This window comes from Hyalella azteca, unplaced genomic scaffold (assembly GCF_000764305.2).
Source record: "Hyalella azteca isolate HAZT.00-mixed unplaced genomic scaffold, Hazt_2.0.2 contig12609, whole genome shotgun sequence".
Lineage (NCBI taxonomy): Eukaryota > Metazoa > Arthropoda > Malacostraca > Amphipoda > Hyalellidae > Hyalella > Hyalella azteca.
The window spans coordinates 90,606-110,463 of record NW_025942563.1 but is presented as its reverse complement, the minus strand read 5'-3'; the positions used below and the strand labels follow the sequence as shown (position 1 = coordinate 110,463).

The 19,858-nt window shown below is 42.0% G+C and overlaps 2 protein-coding genes across 2 annotated transcripts in view; both read left to right on the top strand.

The window, feature by feature from the left end:
• Positions 1-5,564, top strand: part of LOC108682800 (GPI mannosyltransferase 2) — a gene marked incomplete in the record, with an annotated part of 12,697 nt that extends 7,133 nt beyond the window's left edge. The window contains 2 exon segments of the mRNA XM_018172040.2: positions 2,454-2,717; positions 3,301-5,564. Of these exon segments, the coding sequence (XP_018027529.1) occupies positions 2,454-2,717; positions 3,301-3,570 (534 nt within the window).
• Positions 1,028-19,858, top strand: LOC108682799 (E3 ubiquitin-protein ligase RNF168). Its single transcript, XM_018172039.2, has 6 exons — positions 1,028-1,324; positions 8,111-8,722; positions 8,759-9,089; positions 9,786-9,919; positions 17,265-17,415; positions 18,392-19,858. The coding sequence occupies exons 1-6, from the start codon at positions 1,048-1,050 to the stop codon at positions 18,576-18,578; spliced, it is 1,692 nt and encodes a 563-aa protein (XP_018027528.1). The 5' UTR covers positions 1,028-1,047; the 3' UTR covers positions 18,579-19,858.

The window sequence follows — 19,858 nt, the reverse complement described above, 5'->3', positions numbered from 1 at the left end:
GGGTAACATAGACTGGCTTGGAAGTTAATATAAAATTACCATATATAACATATTTATGTTTGACAGCCTATTTATGTTTTTTCTTTATGTTTCATAATCTACAGTCTTATATATGGTAATTTTAACTTAATATCCAAGCCAGTCAATATTACCCCATCAGGGCTGCCATTAGGTAGTCCCATTTCCCTCATTATGGGGTGGTGCCCCCCATTTGCAAACTATGACACTTTCCTCAAGTTTGTCATTTGCATATGTAACTAGAAGAGTTCTACTACAATGCACCAAAACCTGGAGTTATTTGGAGTTATTTTACCAAAAAAAATGATTGATTTTACCACCCGGTCTAAGTTACCCCAAGAGCTGGGGTAACAAAGACCATCACTTTTTTTGAAATTACATAAAGACTATGAGAGGCAGGAGCCAGCAATTTATGGTGAGTGAAGCTAGAGTATATACCTGTATTTTGCATGTTTCAATTCAAGTTTAATTTAGCTAGTAAGAAAATGGCATCATTTATAAGAAAAAAAGTGGTCTAAGTTACCCCATTTTACGGTATTCTACCTCTACATCATCTACAATGAAAGAGGAGGACTTCAGAGTACTGTTAGTAATGGATGAGTACACTCTGCAATTTTGTCTGCATGCTTCAAATGTTTTAAAATGAAGTTTTATTCCAAGTGTCCCGAGTAGCCCCATTCGACAGGGCTTCTCGGGACACTCTTTTTTTGCTTCTGTCACCTTACGAATAGCATATGGAATTTTTTTGGAGAAGCCATGTGATTGCCCTTGCAAAGAGCTTTGAAATTAGCCTAAACTTGTTGATGAAATGTTTCATGGTAAGAAGTTATGAATGAAAAACGTTTGAAATCCTCCCAAGTAGCCCCCGATTGATGGTATAACTAATTAAGGATTATATTCTTCTATTTAATTAAATCAAATTTTAATACTTCTCAAAATAATATAGTTTTGTTATCTTTATTGCTACCGTGTTATTTGTTGCAAAAAATTTTAATTAATTATATTTTTTTCATTTCTAACAGATCAATCATGGACAAAATGTATGCCTGCACAATTTGCTATGAATTTTACAATGGCTGTAATAGAAAACCCCTCTCACTTCCTTGTGGGCATGTTTATTGCCATCCTTGCCTAAGTAAAATTGTTGAAAAGAGTCCCCGCATTTGCCCATCCTGCAGAAAGTTTTGGGCAGAAGAAATTAAGGATTTGCGTGTTATATATATGCTTATTAATGGTGAGCAAGAACCTGGCCTCAGTTCACAGGAAGCTGGTGAGCAGGAATCTGGCCTCAGTTCACAGGAAGCTGGTGCTGTCTCTTATACACATCTAGATGTGTATAAGAGACAGCTCTCCTAGTCGTCTCGTGACTTCCCTCCTAGTCATCTCGTGACTTCTCTCCTAGTCGTCCCGCGACTTCCCTCCTAGTCGTCTCGTGACTTCCCCCCTAGTCATCTCGTGACTTCCCTCCTAGTCATCCTGTGACTTCCCTTCTAATCGTTTCGTGACTTCCCTCCTAGTCGTTTCGTGACTTCCCTCCTAGTCATCTCGTGACTTCCCTCCTAGTCATCCTGTGACTTCCCTTCTAGTCGTTTCGTGACTTCCCTCCTAGTCGTCTCGTGACTTCCTTCCTAGTCGTCCCGCGACTTCCCTCCTAGTCTTCCGTGACTTCCTTCCTAGTCATCTCGGGCCTTACCTAACGCTATTTAATTAACATACCACTCACATGATCACTCTTTTTATTCCGTTTTATTATCGTCAGAACTGCTATTGTCTTCTTCTTGAATATGTCTTAATCTTCGGTTACATTTTATTTTCATAAAAATTGTTATTGTATTTTATTCAAATATGTCGCTAAGTTGGCTCGTTATGACTACAAGACTTCTAGCGCGTCAAGTACCCATAGGGAATTGGACAGAAAAAATATAATAAGATATCAACGTTTTTATTTATTGCTTTTGGTTTATTTTCATTTAGATTTTAGAGGCAAAAAAAAACATTTTTATGAAATGGACAAATAAGAAGTCTTTGGAGTAAGGGTTATGGTCAAGGTCTACAATTACGGAAACTAAATAAATTTAATACTGATTAAATTTTCTGAAAGTATACCTTAATCCATATTTTATTTTGGTATTTTAAGACAAGAACCAACGAAGAAATTGCGAAAGAAATTAAAGACAGGATATATTCTATGTGGCCATTTTAACTTCAGTAAATAGTTACTTGAAAGCCACCAATTACGTGAATTGAAAATGGATGCCAGTGCTTGATCTGAAATTATGAGTTTGATTAACTTTCGTCCAAGTTGAACTAACAAGTCGAATATTATTAATCATATGTACTAATCTCAGCTACAGGCTTCTAAATCGCGATTATTTTGCTTGAACCATTGCCAGCTGAGTCACTGATACTCTCTACAAAACATCTGCATTATGCAGATCCTATGGAGCTTGGGCATCCCACATCCCGACGACGTGATTGCTCCTCCCAAGCCTCGTTCCAAGGCCAAGAAGAACGACGCAAATCCCGACACTCGCAGCGTCTCGTCGCCGAATAAAGCGAACTGTTCAGCCCCTCGCGGTGGCGGTGGAGGTGGCCGGGTCGTGTGGTGCAGCAGCGGCGTGTACTCGTGGCGGGTGTTTGTTTACACGGTGCACAGTCTCGCTGTGTGCTTCTTCTGTTTGCTCTTCGTAAATGTGCAGGTAATTGGCTCTTGCTTTCCGTTACGTTTTACAGCGCTTTTTTGAAACCATCCATAGTAGTGTTCAGTATTACAGCTTGCTTGCATCAAGGTACAAATGGTACGAATTTATTTTTAAATGATATGACCAAAAAGATAGGATGGACCGGTGACACTGATTAAATAATTCAATGTATCATTTTGAATAGTTGAACGTTAGCTTGTTTTTTTCGGATTCTTGTGGATCTTGTGGTCTTTTTGTTAGGACGCAAAGAAATATACCGTGATGGTCATGTTAACAACGCCGTGGGTCGATTGTTCCTACGATAATCGTCACCAGATGTCTGTAATGGTAGCAAGGCTGTGCACTAAGTCTCTTGCATGGAAATTTTGTATGTTCTTACGATGCTTATTAAACTTTGTGGGTGTTGTTAAGGGTGGTAAAGCCATGTACTATTTCACTCTAAAAGGAAATGCCCCGTTCAGCGGCAACACTTTTTTTGCGGCTGAGGAGATAGCTTTTGGTCCGAATAACGGACTCTAGTACCTTAGTTGAAATTTTGTGATACTAATTCTGTTCTTAAGACACTAATGAAACTCACTAGGTGACGACACGTCTGGTGTGCTCGAGCTGCCCTGTGGTCTTTTGGTTCGCAGCTCATCTGATGACGCCCGACGACGTCCATCCCCGCTCTTCCAGGCCTTCCGCCAGCCGCGTCCGTCCTGAGCCCCTCGAGAACATGGACAAGATCTTCACTGTCGAACTCGTGTCTAAAATGCCTTCCAATTTCTGGGGTCAAATTGTTCTGAGTTACTTCCTTCTTTATTATTTCCTGGGGACTGTAATTTTTTCTAACTTTTTACCTTGGACGTAGACTGGTTGGTGAACATATCTTAGGCGACCGCGAGTCAAAAATGACTTTCAATTGATGAAGTTAGATTCTCACGAATGGCCTGCGTCTTTTGTCTTCTGACAAATTTTGTAGAGGTCGATATCTTTTTCCAGTCTCAACTATACTTCTCTAGTCAGTATTGTAATGATAATTGTACCTACGAATTACCCTGAGTTGGTACTTGCTACCAGCAACAGCCCCTGATTCGGAAATGAAAATGTTGAATCACAATATCTCTTTAACTTTTTATTAAAATAACACTCGAGTCAATCGATGCGAGACACGTTACCTACTACATGTGTTCTTCAGAATGCAAGCCATCCCAGCTAGCATTCCACTGCATTTTAATGTAAATTTTAACTGAAACCTAATTTCCAAAGCTTCTTTTCGCGGCCGCGTTCGATTAGTGGTACCGGTAACAGCCATGAGTAGATACACCGACGCCATTCTTGATTGATCCCGCACTTATGCTAGAATTGCTTAATTAATGTCACACTTGTATCAGAATTCCTTAATTAATGTCACGCTTGTAATAGAATTGCTTAATTAATGTCACACCTGTGCTAAAATTGCTTAATTAATCAAGCCTTTTAGCTAGAATTGCTTCATTTTTTTCCATTTCGATCTTATTTTGCGTTTCTAGAATTGCTGAATTAAAAAATTTACCCCCTGGCCCCTAAGATTCTACCACTCAGGAAGAACGTTTTTCTGTGCAATAAAAATTTGTATTCACTTATGAAAATGCTTACTAACAAACTGGCGCTCAAACTCGAACCTTCCGTAGGTATTTGCCTTGATTGAAGGGGTTTCACTCGTCCACAATTTTACTACCAGGGCTTTAATCGGAGCTATAATTTGTAGCTGGCTGAAAAGTAACTCATTACTAACCAAACCAACGCCTGTATTATTACCGCTGTGGTGAAATCGTATCACAATATGGCAAGTACTGTGTTCTCCTCTCCGATGTTCCTCCAACGCAACAGTCTTTTTCCTGCCACTGATGTCCTCGTTGTGACGTTGCCTTCTGTTCACCAAGAGTCCTTGCATTGTTTCCTGATATTTTCAAAGATTTCAGCTGCTATATTAATCTGGTTAATTTGATCTTCAATCCATATTTAAGAATTAGAGTCGTAGGTGATCTTATTTAAATTTAACTTTTATAAAACCATCACTAACACTTGTGTCTAAATCTCGAATTGGATTTTTCGTTATTGCTCAAAATTTTACCTTATATGAATATTAAAGCTAGAGATGTTCTTATTACGTTTCAGTTCACATTCCGTTCGTGCTTTCCTTTCATAACAAGATATAAGTTTTCAACTGATTGAGGTACTCGGTTGGCATTACTGTAGACTGGTAAGTTCCAATGGTTGCTGTCCACGAATAATATCTTTTTATCTGTAGTTTCTAGGTTAAGGCCAATTGATCTCAATGCTTTTGTTCGCAATGTGCTAGGCGATGCCTTTTGTCCAGGTTCTTACTTATCCTAGAACTAGTTAAATATTTGAAGAGCACGTTATTGTCCAGCTTGGATATCTCTAGTCTGATTTCTGCAATATTCATGCCTTTATTATAAGTATTCATGTACTCTTAGAGCGCCGTTACTTGCAATTTACTTTTTCCGTCATCATGGCTGCTCTTTTAGGCAGCGAAGCTTTAAGCTTAAGGCTATTTCGGTTGTTATGTGCATGCCCTTTTCATATGATGATACCGCTAATCAACTGAATTCTCCTATTAGCAGAGTGGAGACCGTATTCAGTACAGAGCAAAGTTCATATTCTAAAATCGAACGTTTGAATTGATATAAATTTTAGGAATAGTCACCTCGCAGTTTTTGTTTTCAAGTCATTCACGTGCATCTTTCATGCCGCTTACCTTGGTAGCTTAAAAGTTGTTTCTGGGTAGGGCTGTGTTGATGAGAACTGCTGCCTGCATATTATTGTGTCTGCTTAGGCTGCATTAAAGCTGATTGAATACGTCGAGTTTTGCTTTTCTGTAATGATCTTTCCGATGATACATGACAGCTCAATAGGCCACTACTCGCAGCTCATCACTCTGAAGCTAATCCCGGACAGTCATTCTGAACCTTCCAGCCCGCCACTCTGAACCTCCCAGACAGTCTTTCTGAACCTTCCAGCCCGTCACTCTGAACCTCCCAGACAGTCTTTCTGAACCTACCAGCCCATCACTGTAAACATCTCCGTCCGTCAAATTTTCATATTCATTTTTTTTATTAGATAGGACCGTACACCTTTTCACTCATTTTAGTGACCACGTATTTACTGAAGAACGATGTGAAAGACTTACTGTAACTCAGTCGAGCATTTCGTTTTTGAAAGTGCTTGCGGAAACTTTAAATATGTTCGGCGCACAAGGAAGTATGTTGCTATGAACAGACACTCGTGTGCATCAATGGCTCTGTGCACTAACAAGCTGATGAAAATGTATTTACCAGATTTACTTCACCTATATATCTGTTGTTCGGTTTTATATTACATATTTGAATTTAAACCATGTGTTCTCGCTTGTGCGTCGTTGACCGAAGATTCTTCGGTCAATAATTTTTTCAAAGCATGTGTAATTTTTCATAAAACTGCTCATATTCACGTATATTACTCTTAGTTTCCAGCGTGAGTTATGCTATCGCTTTTTCTGATGATCTTAAATAAACGATCCGCCATGCTTTCTGTAATCTGCCAGATCAAGTCAAAATTTTTGAAACACTGACCATTTTACTGGTCAAATACTGTACTTACTCCTCAGGAAAGGGGACCTTCAGGCTAGGCTTAAGAGCTGAAGTAGCTTATATGGATAATGGGCACTCCACGCTCTGCTGAATCCGCTGTGGCTCGACTGCGGCCTGGTCATGCTGGTTTGAACGCTCATTTGGCACTTATCAATGTGGCTACTCCTGGCTTTTCTCCTGGCGTGTAATGCAAAAGGCGCTTTAGATCATTTAATCATCCGCTGTACCCGCTTAATTGATCAACGAAGAGAGTTCCGTTAAAATTTTGGAGGATCAATTACTTTCTTGGAACTTTATCTCAGCTCTTGATGGGGGTGATTTCCTTCAAAAATTACGCATTGCTGCATTATTATCATCATTCTACAGTGCGATTCACCTAAACTTTCCGTTTTGTTTTTTGCGCCAAGCAGCCAGATGTTAAGTAAAAGGGCGGGGAGTATTTCAAATGAAAGGCAAGGGAATGAAGTAGTGTGGCCAGCTTAGTCAGTTCCCACTATGCAATTTTCAAATGAGCAGCGTGGGTTTGCTGTCGAAGCGTTCTTTTCTAATGGTCTTACCCATGTTTTAACTATTCCATGGTTGAACTAGTATGGTTCAACCATGAGCTAGTATAGTTCAACCATGGCCTTTTCATTATCGTAACTCGACGAGCATTCCGGATTCCGGAACCGGTCGGACATGTGAAGCTGGAATTCTGGTGGAGCATGTGAAGTGCCTCTTGACTTGAGCTTTGAGAATTCGCATCACGGATTCCGGTTCGAGCTGCAGTCGGTGACGGACGCTAGGTAACTTGCTCTGCGATTTCCTTGTACCTATTACCTAAAGGGGAGCGTCTGAGTGTTTTATGTAACTCGGTTATTTAGAGACGGATCACTTCGAAATTCGGTACACGTATGTAAAACAGAAATCTAAGACTTTTTTGTTCGTGTGAATTTTTCGAAAAAATGAAAGAAAACGTGAAATTCTTAGAAAACGGCCAATAAAATTGGGTAGGCTAATTACTGCTACTGTAGAGTGTAGGCCTACCTAGTAATCTATTCTATCTCCTCCTAGGGGCTAGGATTTTCAAGCTATGACATCAAAACACATATCATTCGATGCACAAATACCATATTCAAAAACTGATCTTTGTGGTTTTTGCAATTTTATATTTCTGTGGCCTGTGTCAGGCTGTGTGGGTGACACCGTGACACTGGGTGAGTGGGTGTGAGGGCATTTTTCATATTTTTTTTTATTTTGCCCCCTGCCACCGCCCCTTTTTTGATGGATAAAATTCAAACTATAACAAAATTAGAAAAATGACAAAAACCACTTTGTGGATCTTTCCTTTGCAAATCAAATTGTATAGGTATGTCTCATTGTTCATTGTTGTAGCTTCAAAACTGTAGGAGGAGATAGGTTTGCTGTGAGAGAGGTTTTCAGTTTTCAAACTTTTCAGTAAAGGCAAAAAACTGCCACATGCTATGTAAACAGTAAAGGCATGTAATGATGTAACATACTTAGCTTAGATACCAAAAGTAAGCATTACCTTGCTTCAAAATCAGTCAGACTCAGAGTCAGAGCCTCAGAGGTGCATAGGAGCTAGTCTGGAAAAGTCCTATTTTTGTCTGAAATATCGCGGCTCTAATATCATATAATTTCAGTAGGTATGAAATCTCGCGGCTCGAATGTCATAAATTTTTGTTTGATTAAAAAATCGCGGTTTGCACTTTGCAAACATGTCATTTCATAAAATTTTCAACTTCCGCAATCCGCATTGCTTTACCGTTNAAGCTGGTGAGCAGGAATCTGGCCTCAGTTCACAGGAAGCTGGTGAGCAGGAATCTGGCCTCAGTTCACAGGAAGCTGGTGAGCAGGAATCTGGCCTCAGTTCACAGGAAGCTGGTGAGCAGGAATCTGGCCTCAGTTCACAGGAAGCTGGTGAGCAGGAATCTGGCCTCAGTTCACAGGAAGCTGGTGAGCAGGAATCTGGCCTCAGTTCACAGGAAGCTGGTGAGCAGGAATCTGGCCTCAGTTCACAGGAAGCTGGTGAGCAGGAATCTGGCCTCAGTTCACAGGAAGCTGGTGAGCAGGAATCTGGCCTCAGTTCACAGGAAGCTGGTGAGCAGGAATCTGGCCTCAGTTCACAGGAAGCTGGTGAGCAGGAATCTGGCCTCAGTTCACAGGAAGCTGGTGAGCAGGAATCTGGCCTCAGTTCACAGGAAGCTGGTGAGCAGGAATCTGGCCTCAGTTCACAGGAAGCTGGTGAGCAGGAATCTGGCCTCAGTTCACAGGAAGCTGGTGAGCAGGAATCTGGCCTCAGTTCACAGGAAGCTGGTGAGCAGGAATCTGGCCTCAGTTCACAGGAAGCTGGTGAGCAGGAATCTGGCCTCAGTTCACAGGAAGCTGGTGAGCAGGAATCTGGCCTCAGTTCACAGGAAGCTGGTGAGCAGGAATTTAACTTCACTATCCAGGAATTTGATGATCAGGAACTTTATGACACTGAAGAAGACCCTTGGCAGATAAAGGGTGAAAATGAAGCACAGGAAGCCCTTGCAGACCTAGAGATCCACAACAGCCCTTCATTTATTGCTGGTAGAGTAGCTACTGTGACGTCCTCTACTGAAATGCCAATTCTGTGTTTATCAACCTTGCTGATTAAGCTGGCTGAGGCAGGCTTTACAATGTACCTGAACCTTGATGACTCCTTCTTTTCGAGAGAACTGCCTCCAATGGACTGTGAACGACTTGACCCTTTCCTCCAAGCGGGTCATGGGTGAGTAGGCAATAAGGTGGTGTAGGAATTTATTTGTATATTTTTTATTTATTCATATATTTATTTTTTCAATATGTCATATTTTTTAATTTTGCCATTTCTAAGTTGATCCAAGGAGGTATAATGGTTTTGAATGATTTTTGACTCATGTAATACATTGTAATGTTAAAGTTATTCACCCTTTTTCAATTATATTTTATATAGAAATGTACTCCAAAAATGATTCAGCTGAACTTTTTTTTATTTGAAATAGACTCCATATTTATTCTAAGATGTTTTCCATGATGTGAGAATAATTGAGTTCACTGAATGCTCATTTTGAATTTTCACATGTAGGTAGGCAGCTTCACAAGACTTGCTGATTGTTGTATGAAATTGTTTTTAATATTCTTTATGTAATATGCTTTCATGAAGATCTTATATCATTTATAACCTGCCAAGATTAGTAGCTTATGGTGAAAACTTCATTTAATGAAGGTAGTAGAACACTGCACAATTACTATGCCAGTTTATATTATCCCTTGCACTCCAGGCACAAAATAATAGGCTCCTGCTGCACTTTATCTTCATCCCCAGAACTCTTGGCATAAACTAGTACAATTCTACTGTGCTTATGATATCTTCATCCCTCAAACTCTTGTCATAAACTAGTTGGCTTATACTGTGCTTATGTTATCTTCATCCCTCCAACTCTAGACATAAACTAGTAGGCTTCTACGGCCACGTTTCAGCTGCAACACTGCAGAAAATGACGGGACTGATAGTCCTCTGCCTGCGACTGGAGACGGCTGCAGATGTGGAGGCTCACTACTGGAGGGAAGAGTTGACAGGTGATATTGGTTCTACTGAGCATTGGTTTGATATGTTTTCATATCATGAATAATTGTGTAATAGCAGAGAGGGGCAGTGTGTTCAGCATGAATGGAATGGAATGTTATGATAGTGAGAGGCAGTGTTATGGGAGCAAGAAGTGGTGTCACGGGAGTGAAAACTTTTGTTATGTTATGAGAGTGAGAAGTGGTATTATGGGAGTGAAAAGCAGTTTTGTGGGAGTGAGAAGCGCTGTATTTTCAGTGAAAAGGGGTGTCATGGGCATTAGGTGGTATTGTGGGAGTGACAGGTGATGTTATGGGAGTGAGAGGTGGTGTTATGAGTGATGTTGGGGGTCAGCCTCTCTAAAGGTCAGTGGTCCGGCCGGTATAGTACCAGCTCATGAAACGGAGCAAAACAAACTCAGGGAAACAAATGGAGGAAGAACCAAACAAACATGTAGTATTAAATATAATTAGTGGTACATGAAGGTGAAAATTAGTTGGTTAGTAATGAGACAGCCCAGGGTTATGGGTGATGGGTGAACCTAGCATGAGAATATAAATAACCAGCAGCCCAAACTGGTTTGAACAGTAAAGAATAAATAAGGATACATGGTAAATAAACTAAACTGGGCCATTATAATGATCAGCAACGTAAACCAAACCAAAAAATGAAACCAAGGAATCAAGAGCTCAAAACAGGTCTTGGGTCAGGCCTGGTCCATCAAGTGGCGTCCGCACCAAAGAAACAAGAAGGCGGTGGACTTACTTGTGAGTAGCAGTAGGGTAGACTCAACTGGCGTGTTAGGGCAGTTCCTACATGAGCTGCTAGACAGGACTTGAAGGGGCATCCTTGCTGGTCTCTAGTGTCAGCTTGAGTAGCCCAAGACTCGTCTGCAATGTGTTTCAGTGATGATGATGATCACCATAATGTCACTTGACTGAGTGCCGCCCAGGCCCACCCCCCTCCGGAGCGCTGAGCTGGTCTTGCCACACTCTGATCAGTTGGGACACTTCCACTGGCTTATTCCATAGATCTTCAGGCTGCAGGCTGGTTGGAATTTCAGCACACCCAAACAGATGTTGTGTGTTGTGGGTGTGGTTTTGACACAGAGGGCATGATGGTGTAGGGTAATGAGCCTCATTGATCTTATTGAGGTATTCCCTAAGCATTGGGCATTTCCCCGCCCTTAACTGCGCCAATGTACGCCTCATGCCTCGGTCCAAAGTCCTCTCTATTTCGTTTACTTTAGGTGTAGGTGCATTTAGAATCTTGTTGGGTGTTCTCGACTCTAGGTAACTCTCGACCGCTGTGGTATGCAATGTCTTCATGTTTCTATTCACCTCCACGCTGCTATCACTGTTGTTGTTGTTGCAGTCATACACTTTTATGCTATACTCACTGTTGTATATGGTCTTTTTCATGAGTCTGATTGGCTCTTGATTCATCAGATTTTTCAGTGGGTGTTCTTCCAGTTTGCTCTTCTCCCTCAGTTGCGAGGCTGTCATCTGCACATGGTTCTTCAGAGGCAGGACAGATGTTTCGTCATGAAGATGTTGTGCGTTGGTGTTGCGTGTGTGTCCTGTGGCAATTCTCAGGGCAGAGTTCTGAACAGTTTGTATTTTCTGCCAGCCACTTTCCGATGTTATGGGACCCCATATACTACTTCCATACTCCAAAACTGGACGTATCAGCGCCTTGTTGGTTTGCACAATAGTCTCCGTGTCCTTTCCCCAGTCAGCTCCAGACAGGGCTTTTAATATGTTGATGTTTTTCTTCGCTTTGCTCACAGTGCTTCTTACATGTTCAGAGTAGGTCATCTTTGGATCAAAAGTCACTCCCAAGATTCTCGGATGTTTTTCCATTCCCAACGTTGTTCCTCTTAATGTGTTTGTCAGCCCAAAGCTTGCCTGACACTCGTCCAGAACTGGCATCAAACTAGCACAGAACTTGCTTCAAATTGGCCCAGAATATGCTCCACGTTGGCCGCTCTGCAAATATGCAGGAACACAAACACATAAAACCTATCCAACAAAAACATTTGAAACACATACATACACTTGAAACCCATATAAAAACATTGATCTATCTAATACAAAACTATAAAACAACTAAGGATGATTGATGTTACATACAAACATTTACTGATAACATTCAATAATTAAAATTTAGGACTGAGATGCATGGCAAGAGTATTCCCTTACCTATTTAAGAGCCAGGATAATATTAGTAGATCAGTGACAGGGCAGCAAGGAAGTCTTCATTGCCAGAAAGCAGGCTTACAGTAGGCAGTATGAGTGGTTGGCAAGTCAGTATAAGCACCAGATAAGCAGCACCATGGAAAATTGACTAACTCCAAAAACACTTATTCACATTACCATGCATTAATTTAACTTTAACTTGCGGTCACTTTATTAGTATTAAACACTGGGACACAAAAGAGAGAATTAATTGAAAACACTTAACACTTTGACTGCGACTCACAAAATAGCCTGTATTCCAGTGGTGTGACTCATTCAAACTTGAATAACTTAAGTTACAGACAAGGCAGCGAGATCAGGGCTAGTGCGCTGCTCTTGTCTGAGTGAGTTCTACAAGCTTCTGACATAAAAACCGTGAGCCTCTATTGGTGCACGTTGCCTGGGATGGAAACTTTCATCTTTCTAGGCAACGTGCGCCATATGAGGTACACGGCATTTATTATTCAACTACAATAAAAAATTTGCATCACACGGGTACTAATGCTTAAAAAAATGTTTTCTGTGCAAATGAAATCAGATTGTGACTGCAATAATCAAACTACAAATCATTCTGGGGTAAAATGCTGCTAAATGGGAAGTTTATAATTCATTTAGATGATTTCTTACAAAACTGCTCTAAGCAAAGCATGAAGTGGTCCCAACAACTGTTCAAGTTATTGGCAAAAACTGTAGCAAATGCCTGGGTGCTTAGTGATCAGTTAGTTCTATAGTCAGTAAGAATCGATGTGAATTGCTGAAGTTGTTGAAGATTACTGAATGTATTTTCACTAGTAATACAGTAGGTCAGACACTTGAAGAAATGTTTCTATAACCAAATCACAATGATTTTAGATGTTGGCGTTCCAGCTCTAAGGTATTTGAAGCTGAGGATCTGAACTTCATGCCATGACGAGCTACTGATCTGAGTCTTGCTTTAACATAATTGCAAAAAAAGGAAGTTAGTTGGTGCTAAAGTGAGACGAAAAGCTAGAAAAGTAACTATCAATTGCTAGCTCAGTACTCGGAATCTGTATCACTGTTTATCTTGCTTTTTACAGTGCCATTCTGTTTCTGTGTGAGCTTAGGCAACTTTCGAATGACTAATACTTATTTTTCTACTGCTATAATCCATACCAATACCGAAAAAATGATTTTCAACATATTGGAACAGGCTAGCCCCCTTTATTTAGTACTTTTTCTTTTTCGTACCCACTCATTATTTCAGGCTACATTCCAACTACTAAGATTCTTATGATTCGATTGCACGACGTTCATATAGGTTTTTGAAAACATTATTATCAATTATCCATCATATTTTTCACAAGTTTATGATCTGGCCGATATTTGAAAGAGCTTTTTTTAAAAAATTAAATTTTTTAAGCGTGCGCCATATATGGCGCACAATGCAGTTTGGGACATGCATGCATGTACCATATATGGTGCACGTTGCAGTCAAAGTGTTAATAAATCATTCATTTGCCTAAATGCAGCCCCCTAACAGTGAGAAGCAGTGTTATGGGAGTGAGAAGCTGCGTTATGAGAGAGAACCGTTGTTATAAATGTGAGAAGCGGTGTTATGAGAGTGAGAAACGGTGGAACCTGAGTGAGAAGCAGGGTTATGGGAGTGAGAAGCAGTGTTATGAGAGTGAGAAGCTGTGGTAGGGATGTTAGATGTGATATTATGGACCCGTACCTGGTACTCGACCTGTACCACCATCCTTTCCAATCCCAGGGAAATTTGTCACGTAACTCTCAACTGCCTAAAGAGACCTCCATACTCCTTCAGATTCACACCCTTCACTAGATTACATATCAAGAGCTTCCTCATTATTTACCTCCCTATCCAACCCCAGTCCAGAACTGGCACTCCATCTCTGGACTGGTGATGACCAGCTAGGCCACCCATCGCCACCATGCATATCCACCCCCCGTCACCTCACCATCCCCTCAGATTTCTCCCTATCAGCGTCCTCCTCCCCATCGTCAAATGACTCATCCTTCCTCCCCCAGCCCCTGAAAGTTTTCTCCTCCCTTCGAACACTTGTCATCAACTACGGTACCTTGTCACTTGTCATCAACTACCTTCTGATCTCACAGAACCAGACATCATAATGGGAAACGAAACCTGGCTTAAACCGGAAGATAACAGTTCAGAGTTCTTCCCTCCAACCTATAGTGTCTACCAACATGACAGGATATGAGGCCAAGGGTACGGAGGTTCTCCGGTTGCTGTGAAATCCACCCTCATCTCCCACGAAATACCGACCGGATCCACTGCCGAAGCCGTTCTTGTCTCTATCAAGACCGCCAAGAAGACGGAACCACTCATTGTCGGTTCTGTCTACCGCTCCCACTCCGAAATCAGCATAGAACAGATGGGCAAGATCCTTAGGACTATAGATTCAACCAAGACTGATAGCGTCTTGTGGCTGGGTGGTGACCTTAACCTCCCTGACATCGACTGGAACAACTCGAAAATTACAGGACACCAGAACCAGACAGCAGTAAACCAAGCTTTCATTGACAAGCTCTGTGACCGAGGCCTGCGCCAAGCCAACATCAAGCCTACCTACCTCGATCATTCTAACATTCTCGATCTCTTCATCACCAACAGACCTGGCCTAATTACCAAATGTACCACTGCCCCGCTGAGTGATCACGGCATCATCCTAGTTGACAGTACGAATGGACGATCAAGGCAACCAGAGTCAAACCAATAGTCAGGTCCGTGAGCATCTGGAAGAAAGCGAATTTTGATGCCATCAGAACTGAGACTGCGACATTTAGCGAGTCTATCTACCCATATTTCACAGTGGATCAAATGTGGCAAACGATCCAAGGCCACATAACAACCATGATTGAAAACACGTCCCGACCAAGTTATCCTCCCCCAAGAACCGCCAACCGTGGATCACCACGGAGCTGAAAAGGATTTCTCGTCGCAAATACAGGGCTTGGTGAAAGTCAAAGGCAACCAACAGGGAAGAAGACTTTGTGCGCTTCAAATAATTGAAGAAAGAAGCATGACGCACCAACAGGCAGTGCTACCAGCGGTACGTCAAGCGCTTTGTGGAAGAGGACAGAAGTAACAACCTCTGGCGTCTTGTCAGGAGCAAGCTATGCTACACGATGGGTGTCGCTCCCGTGAAGCTAGACGGACTAACGTACAGCGGCGGTGGGGCAGAGGCGGGCATCCTCAATGATCAATTTTCTAACGCCTTCACGAGAGAATATCTCTCCGACTTGCCAACCCCGGCCATCACTCGCACCCAAAAATTTCAGACATTTCCGTGCCCACCATTGGAGTCGGGAAACTTCCTTCCGGTTTAAACCCCAGGAAAGCCGCCGGGCCCGGACAAAATCCCATGTCGACTTCTCAGAGAGACGGCCGCTGAGCTAGCACCTGCACTGACGGCTCTCTTTAACAGATCGCTGTCCACAGGAGTCGTACCTGCCATCTGGAAGCATGCCCTGGTGCAGCCAGTATTCAAGAAGGAAGACCGTACACAGGCGGCCAATTACAGGCCCATTTCTTTGACCTGCGTGTGCTGTAAGCTTCTAGAGCATATCATCAGATCGGAGATCACAGACCACCTCGACCGCAACAGTATTCTCAGCGACGCGCAACATGGCTTCCAGAAGGGGAGGTCCTGTGAAACCCAGCTGATCATGACGGTGGAAGACCTTGCAGCTGAGGTCGACAGAGGTGGCCAGACCGACATGATCCTGCGCGATTTTTCCAAGGCCTTTGATAAGGTCCCTCATCAGCGCTTACTCACCAAGCTGGATTATTATGGTGCCATGGGCATAACCAAGAGATGGATATCCAGCTTCCTCTCAGGCCGCACCCAGCAAGTCGTTGTAGAAGGTGAGAGCTCCAGCATCGGGTCAGTCGTGTCAGGAGTGCCTCAAGGTTCCGTTTTGGGTCCTACCCTCTTCTTGATCTATATTCTATATCAACGGCCTATGTGACGGAATCCAAGCCAAGGTTGGACTCTTCGCAGACGACACCGTCCTTTACTCTCGCATCAGAAGCCCACATGACGTTGCTCTCCTGCAGGAAGACCTCAATAAGCTGGAAGCCTGGGAGCGCACTTGGCAGATGGCGTTCAACGTCGAGAAGTGCCACCTCCTTTCAGTAACAAGAAAGAGGTCTCCGATACCCTCCAGCTATACCCTGCATGGCCAAACACTGGAATCCGCCAGAGACACCAAGCACCTCGGTGTTACCATCACCAGCAACCTGCATTGGGGGAACCATGTGCGGTCTTGCAGCAAAAGCCACGACGATAAGCGCTTTCACCCACAGGAATATGAAACGATGCACCACGAACGTCCAGACCCACTGCTATAAGAGCATGCTTCGACCTATTCTGGAATATTCATGGTCCGTGTGGGACTCGCACCAGCAGGGCCTTGTGTCCACGCTGGAGGCAGTCCAGCGCAGATCCTCAAGACGTATCCTTGGGGACTTCAGCCCACACTCAAGCGCTTCATCGATGGTGTCAAAATTAGGCCTCGAGCCACTCGTGCAAAGAAGAGTAGCGGGCAGAGCCTGCATGATGTATAAAATCATGCATAAGCTGGTGGATATGAACGTCCCACCTGGCAGGCTTCAGCCCGCAGTCAGAATCACCAGAGGTCACCATCAGAAGCTCATAGTGCCGCGCGCAAGAACTGATGTATACCGCCATTCATTCTTCCCTTCCGGTACTAGACTACGGAACTCCCTCGCCCAGGAGACCGTGGCAGCTCCTGACCTGACTGCCTTCAAAGCAGCTAACTGGCAACAGCGAAAGGGACGGGACCCCATACTTATTCAATCTTAAACCTTTTGCTCTGTTCTTATGAATTGAATGCCTTATCTTATATATGTGCCAATGTATGTGTGTGTGCATGTATGTATATATGTGCGTATGAATGTATATGTATGTATGCACGTATATGTATATTTTTTTAATTCAATGGGGGTAACCACTTTTCTTCAATAAATAACTAAATAAATATGATGTGCGAGGCAGCATTATGGACTAAGGTTGGCATTATAAGGTTGCACCACAGCAGCGCCAGGTAGTCGCGTTCTATAGTGAAGTGGAAACTGACACGAGTGCGTTTCCTGCAGACGTCGCTGTGAGCAGGAATCTCAAGCCCGAGGACATCCAGCACCGCCCTGTGTCTTGTGACCAAATTCAGTGCGTGGAGCTGGAGGACAGCGAGGTGCCGTGGCTGATGGCGCTGGCTGTCAAGTTGTTTGCTTTGGAGCCACCGTATTGGTCAGTATGGGTCAAATTTTTTCGTTTAAATTAATTTGAAATTTTAAATTCATTTACCCGTATTGGGTCTTTAATAAGATGGGTTCACTGCTGGTTCAGCGCACTGTTGTTTACTTGGGAGTATAATGTTTTCCTCCATGCTTGAAGTAGTAGTCTCCAGCTGTTACACCATCAAACTTTAAGTAAATTGTGTAAAACGGTTTCAATATGAATAAAATGCAAACGCTTATGTTATCCAGGCATCTTCTTACGTGTGTAATACTCGTATTGTGAAATGTCCAGCAAAAAATTCTTTTGGCTGTGAAAAATTGCGCGATGTAAAATCCGAAGCTCGTAAAGCAAAGTGCGTGCAAATGCGCTAGATGCTCGATTTCCGTTGGCGGAAATGGCGATCTCCTTCTGAGGTAAAGGAACAGTCGCTGGTAATGAGGTGTGAGTGGATATTTCTTAAGATTGATAACAATGTCACTCCTGGTGTTTGAATTGTTTTCATGCACTATTTTCCATTTTTTTTAATTTATGATATGATTGGGATTTCTATTTTTAGGCCTCTGAGGCAATTTTTTAAAGCAATATTAGACCCTATCGTATTTTCGGTTTTGATTAATTGAATTTTGAGGTGTAATGTCTCTTTCTTTAACAATTTACCTTGTGGAAACGACTGTAACTTGATAATATACATGACCCTCTTCGATGTGTATAAAGATGCTTTGAAAACTATTTTCACGAATAGTCTTCAATAAATGCATACACAAAGAGCAAACTGCCGCTCGCCCATCGGCACGCGCAGAAAAACTAATGAGTCATACTGTCCAAATAGAGACACACTTTGTACACTTGGCACTAAAACGCTTTTTTGCCATGCCAAATTGGGTTAAGATGACCCACCCAAGGGCAAAAGTGTATCGCTATTTAGACAAAGTCTCACTCATTTCCCTGAGTGCGGGACAAAGAGCTCACGTATGACGTTTTTCAGGCGCAGTGAAAAGGTCGTCACCTTGCGGTCGTGTCGCCTCACGCAGCCAGGCCTGGCCCAGCTACTCGACGTTGGCATCGACGTATTGATCGTCGACTCCAGCGAGCTGCCGCTTGCTGCCATGCAGCAGCTGCATGCGCTTGCCGTCCAAAAGAACGTGGAACTGAAATTCTTAACTTTTAATTGAAGTTGATTTTGATTAACGAATCAGGAATCAGGATGTTTTAATTCCTGACATCCTGAATCACGCCGTGATTTCTTCTCTATTTCGTTAGTTTCCATCTTCGCTATTTAACAGCATCTATCACACTAATTTGAATAGAAGCAACTAAAAATATTTTGTTTGTGCCAAAGGTTTTCGTCCTCTTGATATTCTTTTACCTCTCAACTTTATTCACACGAGAGATTTTTTTTCTCTTGGTCTCATCATGCGTACCAACTTATTTTTTTGTTTTTAGATACTTTACAAATTCACGAATGCACCAGTAAAATGCTATTGATACGACTAATATTTAAATGATAAGCGTGGGATAGATGTGCTCAATATTGAAACATGCGATCGGAATCGAGTACGGGATTATATTAAAAAAAAACATCCTGACTGGGCATTCATTCAGCCGCCTCACGTGGCTTTTTCATTTTATTTCAGTTTGGCCTGGAGAAAATTTGTGTTCATTTTGGTACGAAAATTGTTGGTGATAAACATTTTGGAGCCGAGGAACTAGGATTGATCTGTTTTTTTTTTTTTTTTTTTTGTGATATCGATGAGATTTAAATCAAGCTTAGATTATACGCGCATTATTCCGTTCGAGCATCTTGTGTTTGCGTTATTTCTGGATGTATTTTTTTATTTTCATGTTAATCTGAGATTGTGTGGGTTTCTATGCAAAAATGTTTGCTAAATCCTCGTATAATTGTACCAGGAGTTTGCTATGATCTATAAATGGGCTACGTTATATGAGCTCTTTACGTTTGCAGCAGAACAATAGAGAATAAGTTAATTGTTTTCTGTGCCAAAGATAAGATTATTTTAAACTATGGTGTTATTATAATATCAAGGCTTGAAAGTACTCGAACAAGTTACACGCATGACCATGCGTTACTCTGCGAGGGATGGATATGTCCTGCTTCACGCATGACTAGGTTTTTTCTGCAAGTGATCTCTATTCTATTTTCTATTCAGTATGTTCAGTCTACTGTTCAGTAGCACTATCATCTTCACCGATGTGGCCGCAGCGATTACCGACCTGGTGCCTTACAAAGAAAGTTTATCTGTTTCGTACCAGATTCCATAAATCGTCCAGAGTTTCTCAATTTTTTTCAAACGAACTGGCAGATGAATTTCTTGAAAATGGAAAAGGCATTAGTTGAGGTTAAAAAACAAGTCTTATGACATTCAACGTTCATTCGTTTTCTATTCATGTTCATTGACATGGATATATTCTTTATAATAAATATGATTACAAC

Excerpts from the sequence above, each read along its gene's own strand:
- LOC108682799 (XM_018172039.2), top strand. The coding sequence starts at position 1,048 with ATGGACAAAATGTATGCCTGCACAATTTGCTATGAATTTTACAATGGC. Across the intron at positions 8,723-8,758 it reads CCTCAGTTCACAGGAAGCTG|GTGAGCAGGAATTTAACTTC; the intron begins GTGAGCAGGAAT and ends CACAGGAAGCTG. Across the intron at positions 9,090-9,785 it reads TTCCTCCAAGCGGGTCATGG|ACATAAACTAGTAGGCTTCT; the intron begins GTGAGTAGGCAA and ends CTCCAACTCTAG.